We start from the raw sequence: 17,204 nt of genomic DNA, 5'->3' as shown, positions 1-17,204 counted from the left end.
TTTCTGTGCTGAGTGTGAGGTGGGGAGGCCACGGCTCTCTCACTCTTTATCACGCTTCCCACTGACACAGTAAACTACGTCAGAGGGGAAAGGTGGGCAGCTGGGGACAGCAGCAACTTAAAATTGCAGCAACGTCCAAAAGCAGATTTCTGTCAACACTCCTTTTTCTAAGAGGAGAAACCGAATTAAAAAAAAGATACCGTTCTCTACTTTGAGAGACTCATGTCTCTTAACTGATCAGTAACATTTGTGTGTCAGATTGTCAGACAAAAACAATAATTTCATCAGAGCTCCTAGTCTTAATCTTACCTACCTCTCATCCTTACATCTTTTTACCTTACCTTTCTTTTACTTCACCTCACACTTAAGACCCTAAGTTCTTTGCAGATGAACAACCTTGTTATTCAGTTTGTACAATACTTTGGCCAGAGAGATCCTGTGCCACAACCGGGTTTCTCAAAAATAGCAATAGCAAAAATTTTTCTGTGTCTAAAATCACACTTCAAAATCCCATCAGACTCAAGGACAAAATATTCTGATCTCGGGCATAATCTCATTAGATAAAGAACTCTGTTTATTGAAAGCCAGGTAATTAAGGGAAAAAAAGCACACAGCTGAAGAATAATATTAGCTCTACAAACAGCTGGACACAAGCAGCTGCTGATGTACAGCTGCACAACATTTTAAGCCTTGACGTTCTACAGATCTGTAACATATTTTTTGCTTAAATTGGAAGTGGAAAACCAGATATAAAAAAAAAAAAACCCACATAATTGTTCCTAGTACCCTGTGAGAGGTTTACCATTACCAGCTGCACATAACAGCTACACATAAGGAGGCTACTGAAATCAGCTCATATATGTAATCCATATTTCTACAATCAAGGTTGTCTCAAAGGAAAATATTATAATAAATCCAAGACTGTAGGTACAGTTCCTCAGCCATCTTGGAGAAAAGAAAGGATTTAGTTTGCAGTCAAACTTACAAATATTAGGCGCTGTCTAGCACTGTGTGTCCTTAAAATATTTTTCACTCTTTTATGGATCTCATCTCCATTTGCTGGTGAAGGCCAACCAGAGCCAAATCTGCAAGAGGAAGGGGAAAAAGAACAGAAGAAATATTTTCTTGTTGAAAAGCTCAAATATGCTTTTGACTTTTTTTTTTTTTTTTTTAAATTATGAAGCATGCATTACTTCCTTCTATCTGGAACATACACAATGCTTAGATTTGATTCTTTTTCTCCTCTGGGGTACAAGTAAAGAAACATTTCAAAACAGTGCATAAACAGTATGCATCCACAATACCAACAGAAGATGCGAAACACAGAAAATGTTGATGATTTTGTAACTGCAGTAATATTTCTGTAATGTTTGTATTGTCCCCACAGATTAGAAAAGCTATAGAGTTATCAGGTGATCAGGTTTCATTTTCCTCTTTTTAAAGGAAGTATTACACACATGAAATTTTTTTCACTGTAATAAATCAACAGGAAGATAACTGCAATCCATGCAAATTGGAAAACCCATGGAATTAAAAAAAATACAAATTAACAATCTTTATTTCACAAGATAGAACTGCATTTTAAGTTGCTTTTATACATTAAAAACTGGGTAGCTTTCTTGATATAAGTGACTTAAAACCAACAGCTATTTTTGGATCTTAGCCTTTTATGTTTTGCAGCACATTTTTCCCTCTTTGAAAAAAACAAAACCAACCAACTAACCAAACCCCCCAAACCCAACAACAGCAGCAACAAAAACCAGCACCACCAACAACAAAAAAACCAAACCACCAAAACAATCAAAACAACCTTTATCCTTCTCATCAAGTTCAGATGCTGGCAGAAATTTCATATCAATAGTTATTCTCAGACCGTTAAGGGAGGCAGCTAAGATTTTAAGAATACGATCATTTACACACCAACCTCCACATGTTAGTACAATCAAAAATGTATTATTACAAAAAAAAAAAAAAAGAGAGATATCAACATAAGGAAAGAATTTTTGGGAAAAACTTATGAAATGTTTACTTACACAGTCTCATCACAGTGGATAGAAACAGGGCACCATATCATGATTGTGCATCTTCATTTCAATGTTTCCTAACCTCTGAGAACCTGACTGCACCAAGAAAACAAAACCTCATGATGTGGCATCATGCTAATATGAATACGGGTCACCAGGCAAGCTGTGAGCTGGCAAGCCATACTGCTGCTATTTGAGCTAATGGAACAACAGCCAACAGCAGTACTGGGCTGCCATACTCTGGGTGGATTAGGAGCACGGGAAAGTGACAAGCTTTATTAGTCGGCTTCACAAATTCAATTCAGTGGAGAAACATCATGACCCTGAACCCTGAGATTCTACTCTGGGCTCAGGATGGGTTTGTGGGACTGAGACTGCAAGCTCTTCTGCTCTCTTCTCTCCAGTTTATCACATCCCCTCTGTTATCCAGTCTGAAACCCCCAATCTGATCGTGCCTGGCTTAGTTTACCTTCATCAAACCTCCAGAAATTTCAATACAGCTAAAGAACTGTACAGCTCCTTCCAGAAACAACAAACCAAGTACACACAGAAAGCTTCAGTCTGAAACAAGTAACTTGGCAACATTAAAATTAATGGAAGCAGGATCTTGAAAATGAGAAGTGCCAGGCTGCCTTGAAGGTTACAGGCAGGGCTGGAAGCAATTTGCAATCTTCTGGATCATTCCTTCTATTACCAGAGAGAGACAGAAATATAAGAAGAAAGGAACCTGTCCTCTGCTTTTGAGTAACTTTCTTCTATTTTCTTGTATCTAATCAACTTATTTGGACTTGCTTATTATTGCTTACATTTCCAAAACCTCTCTTTCTGTTCTAAAGACCCCCAATATTTTTAGCCTATTTATGAGTTTCTTTAAATCAAACCACCTATTTCTGAATGCTTCTATTTTTCTTCAAGGAAGGGTGCCAAGAAATAACACAATCTTGGGAGGATGAATCATATAATCTACAGGAGGATGTATGTTCCATATTTCTAATGACATTTAACATTGTTTATCTTTGGATCATTACAGGCAAGAGTTTTCTCAAAGCTGGCTGTAACATTTGTGTTAGCATCCTGAACATTTACAATTAATTGCAAATGCAACAGCATGTATGGCAAATCCATACTGTTCAATTCTTTTGCATACTAGACTCTAACGATCTGTTGCAATAGAAGATCTCATGTAACTTTTCCTAAAAGAAAGCAAAACGGTTTGCAAATTTTGTTAGGGAGGGAAAGCATTGCCTTTAAAGAAATAGAAGTGTAAGTCCCTGGAGTAGGCAGGAACATCAATTTCATAGAATCATAGAATCATTAAGGTTGGAAAAGACCCTTAAGGTCATCGAGTCCAACTGCTAACCTATCACTGCCAAGTCCACCACTGAACCATATCCTCAAGCAGCACGTCTACCCTTCTTTTAAATATCTCCAGGGATGGAGAATCCACCACCTCCCTGGGCAGCCTGTTCCAATGTTTGACGACCAAATTTCCCTAACACAGTCAAACCCAGTTTGACATACTGCACTGCAACGCACGCGTTCCAATAATGAGCGGTGTTTTGAGAAAATTTTTTTTTTTTTTTAAAGTACAGAGTAAAGGAAAGGGGCTGGAGAGGGGCTATCATCTTACGACTTCCTATTAGCATTTACGAACATTTACTAATATTAAAGAACCTCCAAAACGCATGTTTAAAAATTGGCATCCCAGATGCAGTAAGAGTGAGTCATTTCCCATCTGACAAATAAAAAATAGACCCATGAAGTCATGGAATCTTATCTACACAGCAGCTGCTGTTCTTCCAACATCCAGGTTGCTGGCACTAAGAAGAGAAGTTAGAATAGATTGCCTTTGGGAAATAAATTTTATGAACTTCATATGTAAGTTTTCAGATCATTGTTACTAATCTTAAATTTACAAATGTCCTTGGAGATAAATGTATTTACTTTTGGAAAAAAGAAAACCCAGCTTGCTATTGTATTCATTTAGAAAATACATGGCTATGTCTGAAAGATGAAGATTTAAGTACTTAATTCAAGAACTATTAGATTTCCTTCTTCAGATGGTTTTATTGATCAATCCACTAGTGTGCGCTGTGGTATAAGAAATGTTAGCCACTCACACATACCCCAAACTTAATTTACAACACACAAAAAAAAAAAAAAAGGAAAAAAAAAATCAAACCCCTAAGTGTGATTAAAAACAGTATCAGCTTCTCTTTAATTAGTTTTCCTAGTATTGTTATTGTCTAATTTTAGTAATAACTAGAGTAATCCCCATTTGAAGTCACAATGTTAATATTTACACCAGCCAAAACTCAAACTAAAATAAAATCATGCCTGAAATGTTACAACCATAATCTGAAGTGAGACCTTTTTATGATACTGTAACTCTCCTACTGGAAATATTTTATAAAACAGGCTGTAGAGCACAGCTTCTTAAAGTATAAATAAAGGGATTCCATTTGCCCAAAATCACCAAGAATGAGTTTTTTAAATGGCTAGCTACTTATTTATGTGATTAAAGCATCACTATCATATTGCAATGTTGAAAGGAAAGTCATTTCATTTCAATGACTGTTTGTCCTGATAAACGAAATAAACTCCTACAGCTTTATTCTTTGTCATACTTTCAATTTTCCTTGGGACTTGCAAACATTCTGCAGTTACATCAGTTTAAATTGTTTATTGATTCCAATAGATTGTATAAACACTTTGGAAATATAGCTCAGTGACCTAGAAAAAGCCAGATCAATCATAGAACTTCTCAAGATTAATTTCAAAGATGTTGTGTCGAGCATGATCAAGGAAACAGAACCATTTTCCCTTGTAATGTGACTAAAGGCATTTATTTTCTTTTATGAGATAAGGATTTTTTTTAAGGTCATACAGACAAAATCTACCTTGGTGAAAAAAAGAAGCCTAAAGATTGTGCTAAAGTTATTTTCATGTATAATTTTATCCACTAGGATGAAATACTCCATTAGAAATACAAACTGGATACATCCACCCATGTACTCTAGTCAAACAGCAGCTTGTGAACTTGAGAGCTGTAATAAATAGGAATTTTCAGATGTCAGACAATCCAATCATCCACTTGCACATAGCAAAAATATTAATATCACATTTCAGCAGGATACACGAATACATTTCATATCACTAGAATTAATGCAAAAGCCGCCCGCAGAATATTTGCAATGCCTACCATGGCCCCTTCCCCCACTGTCACACCTCCTAGCCTTGTGAACAACTCGGTGCATGTGGCCTCCATGAAGAATTCATCAGCTTCAAAGACACAGGCTTCATGCTGAGCAAAACCACATACAAGGACAAACTATCAGAGGACAGAAATCAATGAAGTACTGTAGTACCAGATTCACAATTGGAGAGAACGCTACTGTAATTGGGGAGAAGAGGAATAAAGAACTCTTAAAGCTAAGTATAAACTGAAAATCCACAATCTGCAAGAACTTATACATGGAAAAAGAGAGGTTCTCAAGAAAACCAAATATATTTAATTCTGAAATAGAAATAAACCTCACAGATTTTATACCCAAGTAGGCATTTATGCAGCATTCCCAGTAAGTGAAGTAAATTGCTTTATTCTCATTTAAGAGGACATGAAGTGGCAGTTCAGTACGATGAACTTGGTTCTCAGTGCATACTGGTCTGTATGGAAGCACAACAGAAAGGCTGGGCTACACTTAAATAGTTTTACAATTTTGTTCTGCTTTTTCTCAAAATGACTGATGGCTATGAACCTTGGTGTAGATGCAGCTATACTGGTCCAAAAGTGTTTTAGAGACTGTTTTGGTACATACCAGTTCCTGAATTGTAATGAAAACATATCAAAACGCAAATACTGTAAGAATGCAAGGATTTTAAGTGGAGGAAGTATGCTGCTTTCACAATGCCAGGATACTACTACAAAGCAGGAACAATTACACATAGACAAGGCCTTAAATCAAAGCACAGCAGCCTATATATTTGGAAGCAGAAGCTGACAGCTTAGCTGTGTACCCATTTGTTCTCCCTCTTCAGTAAGAAATTTTAAAGTAAAAATTTCTCATCCTTTCTAAATAGTTTCTCTTACTTTCAAAAGCCCTCTTTACAGTTAGGCCTTGAAGCACTAGAGATACTAATTTAAAAACGCAGCACTGAATGTAAATGCTTTCATTTCCCTCCTAAGCTTTGTATCTGGTCCTTAAAACTGGGGCAAGATACATCATCCTCATGTAAAAAGTGAATCCCAAAGGGCAGACAGCTTCTGAGACTTCAAGGAAGGCCCAATACTCCAGCTGAGCAGTTGCCCCAAAAAGGTTCAAGTCATTCTGGTACTACGCCATTAGTATGTCGTAAATGGGCTGCACCTCCTTATCCTCTTTGGAAGCTTTTCCATTACCTTCTACCATCTCTGAATTAATTCACTTATACATAAAACAGCTTTGACAGCAATCAGTTTCAAATATACCTACTGTTGCAGCAAAATCAACCAATGAAAATGACAAATAGTACAGATGTTTGTCAAAAATATGAAGCAAGGCTTATGTACTGCTCAGTTTTGCAGAATATAGTATGGAATAACTGATCTTCAAGTGTTGATTTCCAGAGGTTAACTTAAAGAATGCAAATTAAGGAAACTTCCCCAAGAGGTGAGACTGATAACCCAAAAGATTCAAGAACAACCTTACTACCAAAATAATAATAATAAAAAAATCAGCAATAATGACTTTTAAATAGCTAGAAATAGACAGGAAACCTAATTACAGCCTCTCCAGCCTCTCCCTAGAGCAAGCTTTTTTCCTAAAAAGTCTGCTCAACTTTTCAGTGTTCCACTTTGTAGTAGAAAGTTCTCACAATTTAAACAGACTCTCACAGAATTAAACCCTGTCTTAGGATGCAAGCCACTCTAAAATATTAGGTGAACTACCTGTTGTCTGGATTTTGCTATGCAACAAAACTAGTACCCAAGATCCTGGGGTGACATTTCAAGATCACTGAAGCCAAAGCTTCCAATAACTGGAATTTTCAAGCACTCCACGTAGGATCTAATCTTTCATTAGTATTTATACATTATATCTATCAGTAGTAGTAGCTAACTTCATGCTGGTATTTCCCTAGTACTTGAAAAAAGATAACATAAAAAGATGTTAGTAAAACAATAGAGGAATATTACAGAAGGGCCACGATCCATACAGTTAACCTCTGTCTTACTTCAGACAGAACTTTGGTTTTGGTTAAATTTTATAATAGGTAAGATCACATATTAGCAGTATAACCAGGAGAACATAAAAAAAGACATCGAGCTGGACTTCACTCTGGAAATTATTCTTTTTTCAGATCAATGCTTAAAAAAAAAAAAAAAGGCAAAAGCCTGCCATGCCCAGAGTAGGAAAAAGAATCCTTTGATCCCAAATGCATGAGAAGTAGCTTTGCCTTTCAACGTAACAGAATGGTCAAATACTCTTAGGATTGTTATGGTCTCTTGGGAAAAGAATTTCTCTTGTGCCAGCAGATAGATCCATTCAGAGGACTTCTGTCATTACCCTACAGAATTTACCTCACCGTTTCTCCCTTTCTTTATGAAAAGTACTGCAGTTTTCAGTGCTGCAAGAAAGGCTTACCTTGTAAGTCCCAAGAAAAACACCATCTTCTAGGAGGGCATGAGGATGTACATGCACTATGAAAGCAAGGACTGGATCTGCATTTTGCTTTCCTGCAGCGGCGTTGAGAGAATATAGTGCTAATGCTCTTTCACAAAGCATACAGGATACTTATCTATGCGCAAAAGGATACTTGTCTATGCACAACCAAGCAGTCTGTGGGGGCAAGTCAACTGCATTGACTGAAGCTGGCCACACCTCATGGGCAGGAACTGAAGAGCGTGCATGTACCATTGCTCTGCACAGGAGCTAGAATCAAAATGAGAAGTAGAGTTGTACAGCCACATCACTCAGCTTAGTGTCAGTTTGCAACACTAGCAAATGCTTTCCCTAGGTGACCTAAATAATGAAAAATGTAAAAATAAAGTATGAAAAAGAGATATTCAAAACTTTGCTGACTTCTTCAGCAGTAAATCTACTGACAGTTCTGCTTCTGGCTCAAACCCAGTGGAAAAGGGTAGAGGGTTGATTTTTGGTCTCACTAGCAAGCTCATAGAAAAGACTGGAAAGTGCTGGAAAAAGGGCTCAGAGGACCTTATACAAGACCCCAATTTCTGTATCACTGAGAAGTATTGCAGTGACTTAACAACTGTTAAGCAGTGCTCTGGGAAGTAGGCCCAAGAAGGCAGACATTCACTTCATATTACTTAAAAAAATAAAATAAAATAAAATAAAAGAGGAAAAGGGGAACTAAAGGTCGAGGTGGGAAGTCAAGTTTGATATTGACTGTGGGTTGACTAGCATTAGCAAAAATAGCCTGGATATGCTAAGCTCTTTCTCTTTGTAATTCAAAATAAAATTGAGGAAATAAACACCAAATATTGTGAGATAAGACTGTATTCTTGCAAATACACTAACACTGGTATACTTTCAGTAGTACTGATTTTCTCTGTGTTTCTATGATTTGAACAGCAGCGTTTGCATGCATTTCCAAACATTGACCTCTGATCCATGTTTGTCATTCCAACTATAGCTCTCAGTATAGTCAGCTAAAGCCATTGTTATCTCAGCAGCATGAAAGAGAGATCAAATTTTTAGACTATACCCTTTACCTACTTATTTTGAATTTTTTCTGATGACAAAAGTAAATACATCTTTAACATAAAGAGGTGTTACATCTCTAAAGAGCAGAGAATATTTTTTCTAATAAGAAGAAAATACATAATTTCACAAGATCACAAATCTCTTCCAGAGAAGGGCTTATAAAAAGCAAAAGCAAGAATATTCAGATGATTTCAAGACTAACTGGCAGATGACTAAATTACTATGCATGTAACAGCAGCTCACAACTTACAAGACTCAATATAAGGGACCCTATCAGCTTTAAATATAATTAATTTTAAAATTTACCCCCCCCCCCCCCCCCCCGCAAAGGAGTCCAGTTGAAAAAAGAAGGATAAAAAAGTCACCATTACAATATCTCTTCCCTAGACATGGGTAACTAATGCACAACCAATGTCAGGAGAGAGTGGGGAGATAGGCAAGATGACAAAGAAACGTCCTCCAAACACCAGATATATCCTAATCTCTGTATAACAGTTCAGAAGAAATACTGTTACACAGAACAACAAACAAGCAAGTTTTCAAGCAGAAGATGTTAAAACACCAACTTGATCTTTCTAAGTATTAAAAATTCAATCCCCACCAGACATCTGTCACTTTTCTTTTTAAAGAAAAAAAACAGAGACAATTTTTCTGTTTTGAAAAAAAGGCTATAAAATGCACCCTATGAGCATTAACTAACTGAGGTACCAATGGTAACAAGAATGAAACAGCCTGGAATGAGTGTGAACTAGCCAAAGTACATCTCCAAGCAGGGCCTCAGCAAACATTTCAACATTCAGGACAGGACATCAGCTTCATCCTCAGCTTCTCCCAACTCTTTTATTTATTTGCTTTATCAGGCCCAGCTTTGTATATAGTTTTTCTGCTCCCAGAAAGCCATCTAGTAACTTACTAAACTGAATGTACAGTAGAAGCATTGTGTACCAACGACACGTTCTACTCAGCAGGGAATACTCACTTTGAAGGACTGGAGGACTTAAGCAGGAAAAGAAATTGATCACTTTTTGACATTTCTTCCATCCCACCCTCAGACACTGAAGCTGTGAAGCTTGTCCAAAATATTAACCAGGGATTGAAATCCACTGAATTAAGGGATATTAGAAACTGTCTCCCCCCCAGTATCACTAAGGTCCATGGAGACTACTAAGAAAACTAATTTAAATATAGCAATTAATAGATACACAACTGCTGCAGAGTCCCACACTTCAACTCGAACAAAACAACATCAATAGAGCAGAAAGATTGGAAAATAACACACTGACCAGAATAAAGCTAGCCCAAGCATGTTACACACACTAGTCACACATCTGACTACAGAATAGCCACGATTATGTGCTTACAAACACTAGGCTGAACAACAGCCTGAAGGAAAAAACGTTTCCAAGCGCCTCTGGTAAAGCATACTTGACATGTACCTAAATTTACATTCCTGAGATTCTAATCACCTCTGAAATAGTGATTATTTATTTATTTAAGTATTCTCTGTTTTAGACATTTGCAGCCTGAAATCTGGGGCTTCATTGTTTCAGAGAAGGTTAGCAACAGAGATGTCAAAGATCCTTTTCATTGACATAGTATTAGGATTGTATTCACTAAGCAGAGAGGTGATGGCAAACACAGCACCTGAGGAAAAGTCAAACCACAGCATATTTCTTGGGGAAAGATTTTTCAGTCTCTTCAGCCTGCACACCTCCAAACATGCAACTATAGTCATGAAAGTACCGCTATCATCTGCTCATATTAATAATTCCAGAATTTCACAAACAAAATCAAGTCATTACCTTTCTCTTAGAGAAGATCGATTTAGCACAGAACTCAGAGAATGCTTCTGAAATGCTGGAGGTGCTGAACGCTCTAATGAACTGGAATGGGACTGTCTGTTGGGTCGATCTGAGATCACATCCTCATGGCAAACATCAGAACTGTTCAAGTCTTTTCCATGAGTAGATTTTGCCTGTAAAAAAAACCCACCAAACCTTACTACCATTTATTATGAATATCAAGATGTACAGTTTTCATGCTTTACTTTTCAAACCAAAAGGTTAAAGGTTGCACATACATGCAGGAAAATCTGCCTGCTGGGGAAAGAATGAGGACACTCATTTCATAGAAAAAGCTATAGTTTAAATTAAATCAACAAGTGTCAGAGGAGTCTGTTGGTATCTAACACACCATCTTATAGCAAAGTCTACTGTAGCAGGCCTATTATCACCTTTTCTGACTGCACAGTGTAAAGGTTTACCCCTCCCAGGAATCTCACAGATTCAGAATGATGCCTGAGAGTCTAAACAACACAAACCTCAGACCTCTCCTCAGTGTGGGAACCCTTCGTCTTAAGACTGTTTCCTCCTTTTTTTCAGTTCCTGAAGAGAAAACTAGGGCCCATCTACCCATCTTCTACTCACTCTTCCCTTTACTAGGTACTCCTTTCATGGTTCCTCTTAACCTGAAACATACCATTAAAACATCTCCATGGGTTATCCCCTTTTACCTGGAATGGGGACTTTTACAGGAGCTGTTTCCCAAAGCTAAGGGAAAAACAAACAAACAAAAAAAAACTGCAACAAAACCAGACCAACAGTAATCAGGTTATTCATTAGCTTTTTATAGGCTGCAGGATTTTTTCCTCAGCTTTGGGAAACAGCTCCTCTTAAACAAAGTCATATCATATTTCTGGCAAGAAAGAAATACATTCTCTTCAGCTCTGATTTTGTGAGGATCACAGTGATTAAGGGCATCAAGAACATGATGAATTAACCTGTAGCTCAGCTACCTGCATTCTCCAAACAATGACTGCTCCTAAAATCTACTTTCCCACTGGGGGGCAGAGGGGTGGGGGGACAACAGAACTTTAAAACAGCCATAATTAAAAAATCCCACAAAAACCCAATTACATATTTAGTAGAAATTCTCTATTTTCTTTACAGTTTCTCATTTACAGCCATGGAACAATCCAGAGGTGACACAATATTAGATCCACATGGTACACAAAACTGCAATCTTTGGTAATAAAAGTTTAGAATCTGACAAAAGTGCACTTAACACATATCAAGGTTTATCCTCTTAATTTCCCTTCTTTCCTCCTCCCTGTTATTATCAGTTTTTCCAGCCATTAGGAAGCCTAACAGGGCATATGTAATTAAATGCCTAAACCACAATTTCTGCAGTACTTCAGGAACAGGATGGAAAAAATTAAAAAACACCAGAAAACAAAGGAACCCTGACTTTAATCTTCAGATCTATTTAATACACAAAGCAGCTAAAATCTGAAAAAGCAAGGATGAGAAATAACAGTACAGTGGCTTGCCAGTTGTACCAGTACTACCTTTGCATACAGTTCCAAAATGAAGCATGCTCTCAGAGTGACTGGGAAGGCAAATGCAAACTGCCTTTAAAGGCTCTTCTACAGCCTTGTCACAAGCCTTAATGCCAAGGAGAAGCAAGTTCTGTATGTACAGGCATGAATATCTCATAGAGTGCTAAGTTTCACATTTCTATTTGTATATAACCTGTCAGCAGGCCTAAACAGTGTTAGATAAGATTTAAAATGTCCCTTTTCTTGCTTTTGATACTATAGTAGATGAAGTTTCACAAATACCTACACAGGACAATCTTTCTCGCTCAGAGCTTCCCAAAAAAACAATTTGTAAAAAACAGCACTTCAAAATACTCACTTTGGCTTTCTTGGGTCGGTAGCTGCCAAGAAGAGAAGGATCTGGAGAAAGAAAAAAAGCTGTATCCCAGAAGAAATTCAAATTTTATGAAATATTTTATAAAATAGCTTACCTTTCCTCCCAAACAGTACTAAAGCAATTTATTATTATTATACATTGTGAAATTCTAAACAGTCTCCTCAGAATATTTCAGGAAATCACTTTCTTTAGCCAAAAGCAATGACTTCACATTTAATGGAATACAATGTTTATAACAACGTTAAGCACCGTCTTCTGCATAGACCGAAGTGGTGCATTTTGTTAAGCTATTAATTGCCCAAATCAATATAAAAATCAAGCTCTACCATTCCCAAAAATTCATACATACATTACACTACCTTACTAATCTTCTCTGAACAAGCTTCCCAATGACCACCTCTCCCCTCCTTCTATCACCTCTTCATTCCTTCCCTCACCACTGATACACAAACACAAGTACAAAGCCCATAGAAACATAGGTGGGGAAACTATTAGGTCCATATCTGGTTGGGACATTTCACCATTGTCAATATATACCTCAGCCCTGAGGGAATGGCATTAAATTACTTCTGGCTTCTTGATTAGTTTTATCAGCCTGTGTTGAACAACCCTCATACTGTGCCCAAGCCCAAAGAGGTACTTCTATCCTGTACAGCAATGTAGAGACACCCCTCTATTAGCTGCCTGCACAAAAGCAAAAACAGGACTAAACTGTACTGTCACTATTAAGACTTCTAATCCTAGGAACCTGTTTATTTCAGAAGTTACAGTTAAGCCTCAAGACACAGGCAAGTGACCAGTGAATCCTCTGAATATTAGCAGTGAGGTTGATTTCAGTCTCCTAATCAGTGGCCAGAAACCACCAACTCAGGTATGCAATGGTATCAGATGATAATAGTTCTGTTACATTATCCAGATACTACAGATTGCTAAATATGACCCCGAAGGGAATGTGAAACCTTTAAAATCCTGCACCCAGTGCTACTACAAAGAACAAATGTAAAATAACAAGTGCATAATGATTTGCTATATAACAATTTATAATTAGTGAGGAGGCACAATAAAAATGAAGCAGAGCACACATAACAAACAAGTACTGATGTGACTCATTAAAATCCTCATATTGCCAGACACATTCAATAAAATCAAGTTTTAGGGTACTTCCTTAAATTTCTGGTCCCACACCTTTTATTAAACCCTCACTTGCTGATACCAATGAATGCCAAAGCATTAACAATGGTAAGTCACTGATCTATTACTCACAAATACTGCTGAAATAAACATTATTAATTTTTGAAGAGACAGCCCTTGAACTTCAAAATGATCAGTGCTCCAAGCCTGATCAACACACCCGCAGACTGTGGTGCAGATTTACTCCACTATCCAACTCATCAAAACAAGTGGAGTGAAACACACCACTCGCCTGGGCTTTGGAATCTTGTACTCCCACTTTCATACCATGTAGAACTATGTTCCAAGTTTTATGAGGTAAAGAACTATTCAAAACCACCTTTTGCAGCAGTAGCTTATTCAGTGTTCTTCCTATTCCTAGGAAGAAAGAACATCTTTTTCTCCATTATAGACCAACTCTTTTTTTTAAAATAAATTTAAAAAATGAAACAAAAACCCCAAACCAAAACAACTTCACTAAACTCCTGCAGGAAACAAAAGCATTAATGAGGTATATAGGAGAAAATACTGACCATGGTCTACCTTGGTCCAGGCTTCCACTGTGCTTTCTTGTGTGGGACAGCAGGTGTGAAGTTTAATACCAGGACTTGGTTGTTCAACCTGAAGCAAAAATACTGTTAAAAAGCTCAGTATCAGATGTATAATTTTCTTTTTTTCCTGTTTTCGTTCATGAGATTAAATCTACTCTGTTCTTAAATACTATTTAAAACTATTTGCACAACATTTTGCTCAAGATATGTGTATTATTAGCATTACTGTGCATAAACAGAAACAGTACTAGAAAGGTCTAGAGAACTCTGAATATCATATTGTTCAAAGAAAAAAATGCAGATAGTTTCTCCTTCGTCTATAAAGTCTGCAGTCTTTTTAAACAATTCTTGGTATCTCATTATTTATTCCAAACAGTTCAGATCTCACCAAGAGAGACCTGAATCTCTTCCTAATTAAAAATGTTACATTTAACATAATCTCGTTTAAATTTTCATGTAACATAAAATGTCCAGGCCAAAAGCATCCTTAGCAGTAAAGATGCCCTAGAAGGAGCATTCGTAATCTAGAAAGGTCATGATAGTTGGGATATGGTACATTAACAGGCAAGCTTTTTCCCTTTTTGTGCAATCAAAATCAATAATCAGTGTTTAAAGATGCTATAATTAAACTTTGAACTTCACTTATAGACCAAAAACCAGAAGATTTGATTAAAAGGAGTTAAAAGAACAGTAGCTGAGAGAGAGACAAACAGTAGGTTGATGAATGATTAATAGCTTAAGGCTAATCTGAATTTCTAAAATGTACCTATATGTAGAATAAACCTTAGGAAAGAATTCTGAGATTTGGCATGATATTATTAATTCATTTGTATATAAACTAGAAAAAATTAAATAAAGTGAGAAGCAAACTAATTCACACTAAATTATCTCAATGGCTGTGGCTGCCCAGAGAGGTGGTAGAGTCGCCATCCCTGGAGGTATTCAAAAGATGTGTAGACGTGGCACTTCAGGGCATGGTTTAGGAGACATGGTAGTGTTGGGTTGACACTTGGACTTGATGATATGAGAGGTCTTTTCCAACCTTCATGATTCTATGGTTGTATGACAAGTGTCCAGAACTGTAGCCAACTCATGTCATACCACAGAATCAGAACAATCTCATCTCTGTCCCCTATGTGTTCGAAGTGGTATTCTAAAAATAAAGGATTGCTGCAATCGTAAGACAAATAAAGAGAAAAAATTATATGAGAATATGATCCTCCAAGAGGCTGGGAAATCTGGCCCCTTCGTATTGAAGCACTGAAGTACTTTAACACAGTTTCTTTAAATAAATACCTAATTTCAGAACAATTTTTCACATATGGTTAGCAAAAAGTCCTTATGTGGGTGCTAACGTCAGGTTGGTTATGAACTCTAAGTCAAAGTGTTAGAGATGTAGCTCTGAGCAAAGGAAATGTTTCAAAGATCACAGGACGCCAACACAAAAAAAGTTGAAAGAGAGGAAGTGTAACTGTTCATAATGTGACTAGACACCCTTTCTTTAAAATCTCATTCAGGAATTTATAATACTAGTATCAATTACTTCCAAGCTGAATTTATACACCTATTATCCTGTCTAGTGCGCTGGAAGAAAAGAAATGGGGCCTCAGAGAATTTAACCAAGATATTCATGAAAGAATTTGATCTTTGTCTGTTACTAATGCAGATAAAAGAAATTTTATTTTAGTTAATTTTATATTTAAATCACTATGTGACAGACTTTTAAGGAGAAAAATATTATTCATCTAAACTAAGAGCTGAATGAATTTTTCGTGCAGTATTTAGTGAAAGAACAATATTTGATCTGAGCTTAAGTTGGAAGCACTTTGGAGAGGATACAAACCCGTCTAACTACAAATGGAGGTTTATCAGTTTCTCTTCTGAACTCATAAGGACCAAGGTTTAAATGGGCCAGTCGTTGCCTGGCTTCTTCTGATAGCTCACACATTCGTCTTTTTGTGTATGGAGATGGAGAACGTGATTTAGAAGCTATAGTAGGCTGCTCATAGTTCTTTGTTGCTAAGGTATGCCTGCTTTTCTCAGGTGAGAGAGTATTTTTCTTTGGTAATTTTGTTTGCAGTTTTCCATTTGTGGTTGAGTGATGTACCCAGTTCAAATCACCCTAAAGTGGAAAAGAGAAATTATCTGGTTTGACATCATGCAGAACAAAGATCACTGAAAATAACGCAAATAGGGAACTAATAATTTTAACAGAAATAAATGCCATGTCAGCTGATGCTCCCCTCACAAAACTATAACCAAACAGCAATTTAAAAAACAACAACCTATTTACCATTTTTTCTGAAACCAGAAGGAGGTTAAAACACAGATTACTACATGTTAGATGTTAACCTTAACTATCTCATACTTACCCAATTAACTGTCTCATACAGTTAGTGCGCAGAGATTGTAAAAGTTAAATTGAATTTTGTTTTAAGTTCATTTAACACTAATTTTACCTGGATTGGACATACACAGATTTGAAGCATTTTTTTCATCTGTTTAAATTTTTTTTAACCTTTTAATTGATGTATTTTAAACAGACTTCTATTTAATAATTTAAATTATATTCATTCAGAGTTGCCTAAAGCATCACAAAAAGTGTAATTACATTCTCTGATCTTTATATTTTCTTGGATCATGGTGAGTTTACTAGTTCTTTAAATAGTTATAATCAAGAAGCTATGTTTAGTAAAAAAAAAAACCCACACGACTCCTCCCCCCCCCCCCCCCCGCAAAAAAACAACCTACCCCAAAACTTTAAAGACCATCTTCCAAAGATCCCCTCAAATCATGTGAATACTTTTGCAAAAGAAGAGACAAAGCAGCTGTAAATTTGTAAAACTGGCACTTGACAACTGAAATATGGATATTGTAGCTAAGATTTATAAAATCAAGCCATTATTAAATATTGCCTTAAAAGTCTATCTCTGAGTTGATATTGCTTTTAAAATACCTACATACAGCAGAATACAGGAAAGTGGAGGAACAGCCAACCTCACCACCACCCTTCCCACAACATAGGATAGCAGTGATGCTGTT

At 36.7% G+C, this 17,204-nt stretch overlaps 1 protein-coding gene across 5 annotated transcripts in view; it reads right to left on the bottom strand.

The window, feature by feature from the left end:
* Positions 1-17,204, bottom strand: part of SPATA6 (spermatogenesis associated 6) — a 50,333-nt gene that overhangs the window by 18,108 nt on the left and 15,021 nt on the right. For 3 of the 5 annotated variants that reach the window (XM_064455133.1, XM_064455132.1, XM_064455134.1), the window contains exons 7-11: positions 16,006-16,284; positions 14,145-14,232; positions 12,424-12,464; positions 10,531-10,703; positions 986-1,085 (exon numbers count right to left, since the gene is read on the bottom strand). In XM_064455133.1, the coding sequence (XP_064311203.1) occupies positions 986-1,085; positions 10,531-10,703; positions 12,424-12,464; positions 14,145-14,232; positions 16,006-16,284 (681 nt within the window). The other 2 variants (XM_064455135.1, XM_064455136.1) reach the window with 2 other exon arrangements.

This window comes from Phalacrocorax carbo, chromosome 6 (genome assembly GCF_963921805.1).
Source record: "Phalacrocorax carbo chromosome 6, bPhaCar2.1, whole genome shotgun sequence".
Classification (NCBI taxonomy): domain Eukaryota; kingdom Metazoa; phylum Chordata; class Aves; order Suliformes; family Phalacrocoracidae; genus Phalacrocorax; species Phalacrocorax carbo.
Note: the sequence above shows the minus strand (reverse complement) of the source record. Positions and strands in the feature narration are given on the sequence as shown.